The sequence below is a fragment of the Schistosoma mansoni genome (genome assembly GCF_000237925.1).
Source record: "Schistosoma mansoni, WGS project CABG00000000 data, supercontig 1352, strain Puerto Rico, whole genome shotgun sequence".
Taxonomy (NCBI): Eukaryota; Metazoa; Platyhelminthes; class Trematoda; order Strigeidida; family Schistosomatidae; genus Schistosoma; species Schistosoma mansoni.
Window position 1 is genome coordinate 1 of NW_017386589.1, and position 2723 is coordinate 2723.

The 2723-nt window shown below is 35.0% G+C and overlaps 1 protein-coding gene across 1 annotated transcript; it reads right to left on the bottom strand.

Moving 5' to 3' along the window:
* Positions 1-264: 264 nt before the first annotated feature.
* On the bottom strand, positions 265-1809 carry Smp_187960 (hypothetical protein; the record flags this gene model as incomplete). The annotated part of the gene is made up of 2 exons (XM_018792079.1): positions 265-464; positions 1332-1809. The coding sequence occupies 2 exons, from the start codon at positions 1807-1809 to the stop codon at positions 265-267; spliced, it is 678 nt and encodes a 225-aa protein (XP_018644576.1).
* Positions 1810-2723: the final 914 nt, after the last annotated feature.

The window sequence follows — 2723 nt, forward strand, 5'->3', positions numbered from 1 at the left end:
AAAGCGTACAAAATTATTTCCATGTCTTATTACTGAGACTCTATTTACACAATTGCAGATTACACATAATGTGACATAAACAGATAGAATCTAACCAAGTGACAAATTATTTTCATACCTGATTTATGAGGATGTGGTGAACGTTAGTAGACAGAAAAGTAATACCAAAATCACAGAGGTTGGCTAAAAACATTCAAAGTACTTACTGTAACAATTAATACTCAATCTAGCATGACTGTTTATAAAAACAAGTATTCATTTAAACTAACCTTTTTTATTGACAGGAAGATCTGAATCTAAATGTGGACAAGTATTGAGACGATTACTTGACTGTACGGATGTTGCAGAATCTCCAGATATATGGTTGGAAGTATGGTGATGCAGAGCTGCTTTCAGAACCTGTACAAGGTCATTTAACTGGGTGTGTTGTGATCGAGTGTTAGGATTTACGGAATCTCTGTTCACTAGAATGTATAGTACGAAACAAACTAGTCAGTCAAATTATACCAATACTGAATAACTGACTCACGATGGTTTATTTTTGGTTATTTAATGATCTGGATAAAATGTACTTCGTAAACGTATAAATCAACTAGCTTTATTGTAACATTCGTATGTAATTATTTTAACCGCTGTGGTGAAATCTGATACATTTGCCGTGAATAGTGCATATTAATTCGAAGTGTACAAAACTAAATCGAATGGAAAGCAACAAGTGTTAATCTTATCTTAGTTCAACCGCTTCTTATATGGTTCTACGTAGGCCAGTATAACTTATATACCTGGATAGCGGTGAAACAAACGTAACACGGGTCTCATTTGTCAAATCGATGGGGGATTAAGAACATTTTCAGTCTGTCTGCCTTACGCGTGGTTTTAGCATTACTCACTTAAAGGCCTTACTATGTATAACAATACTTGGAAAAGATTTAATAAAACACTGAAAATCTACTTTCGAAAGTCACGTTTTACAACCACAGAATATTGGTCGCTAAACCAATTAGTTTGTAAGCGCTGTACGATGACAACCACTTTAAAACGTATAGATTGATATTAATAATAAACTGTCCACTTGTTTTTGAATGAAGTGAAATTAATAAACTTAAAATTACTTAACTCAGTCTGCAAGAATGATAAAATTATTGCCAGTAAATGTAATAAACGAAACGGGGATGAAACAATTTAAACGAATCAAAGTACTTAATGTGGAAACTAATTCCACAAATAATCACCACTGAAAAAAGTATTTGATTTATTAGAAACGCTTACACTAAGGGGCTGGTCAATACTTAATATGAAGTTTGAAGAATAAATTGAATAAATTCACTTACAAGAATGGTTGGTTTGAAGGGTCTGTGAAATGAATGTTCGGGTTGAATGTCCAGGTGATGTGGATCCTTTTAAATTTTCTGGTAATCTGCTAGAGCTAAGTGATACATTTTTGTTGAAATTGTATTCCTCAGTTGTACTTTGACAGTGAGCCTGTTCAGCTAAAATTTCGATGATCTTGTCAACTTGACGTGACGACAAATCATAATGAGATAGAGAGACACAAGTTTGATGTGATGCACTAGAAACAGATGTGGTGGTATTGTTTGGATTATGTGGACTGCAAATCACAGCTGGACTATTCTGATGCGAAATACTACGGCAAACAGGATGAGTTGCATTAGAAGGGAAACGATGGTTTTCGCCCTGAGAAGTGACGGGATTGGGATATGCTGGACTGTGATTAGAGTTTACTGTATGTCCTGGATCGCCCATAGAATATGGTATCTGAGGAAAAAACAAAGCTGGATGATAGAACATAACAAAAATCGAGCCGTACAATTGTCGCACGGCTAGTTCTAGAATTTTTGACGGTTGACAAACATTGCGACTAGCATTCAGCTATTAGATTGAATATAATGTCATAATTACGGTTGATAAAGTCACCAATAAGACTTAAGATTATTCCGTATTGGAATATACGTTACACGTAGTCAAGATAGTTTGCCGTTTGTTCTACGTATCATTCCAAAAATCGACTCTAGTAAATTTACATAAACTATCAACAAACGTTTGCTCGTTAGTCTGAAGGCTTTCACCTACATATTAAGACCAAAATTTGACCACGAATATATGAATAAGGGCAGCAAATCCTAAGGAAAACCTGACCAAATAAAGCAAACTTCTTGGTATAAACCTTTGAAACAATATTAGTAATTGGCATTGTGGAGGTGCCAAAATAATAAAAGGAATATGACGTGACAGCCAACACAAATACGGAGCTTGGAAAGTATCTTAAGTGACGAAAATTCACGTAAGGATCATAAGCTTTTGTGGATAATTTTCCATTTAGCAGTTTTTGAACATTCATGAAGACTGTAAAATATATATCAGTTAGTCAAACCCGACATAGAACCTGACACATATGCACATCAGTTCAAACTGACACACCCCATTAGCAAAGTGAGACGAGGTTATCAAGGTAGATGTCAGAGAAGTAGCTGCAGTAACACGATTAATGATAATAAAAATCACGCAGCCGAGATGCAATCCTACGAGAACGTGAATTAGTGAAGTGATAGAAAAAAATTTGAAGGATGTAGAAGTTTATATTCTAAGAAAAGACGCATCTGTTTCATTGTATCGTCCTATAAGCACGATACAACGACTTTATCAGAAGACAGATCAGTTACCCATTGTTACATCAAGTGACTAAAGTGAATAATGGGAGACTC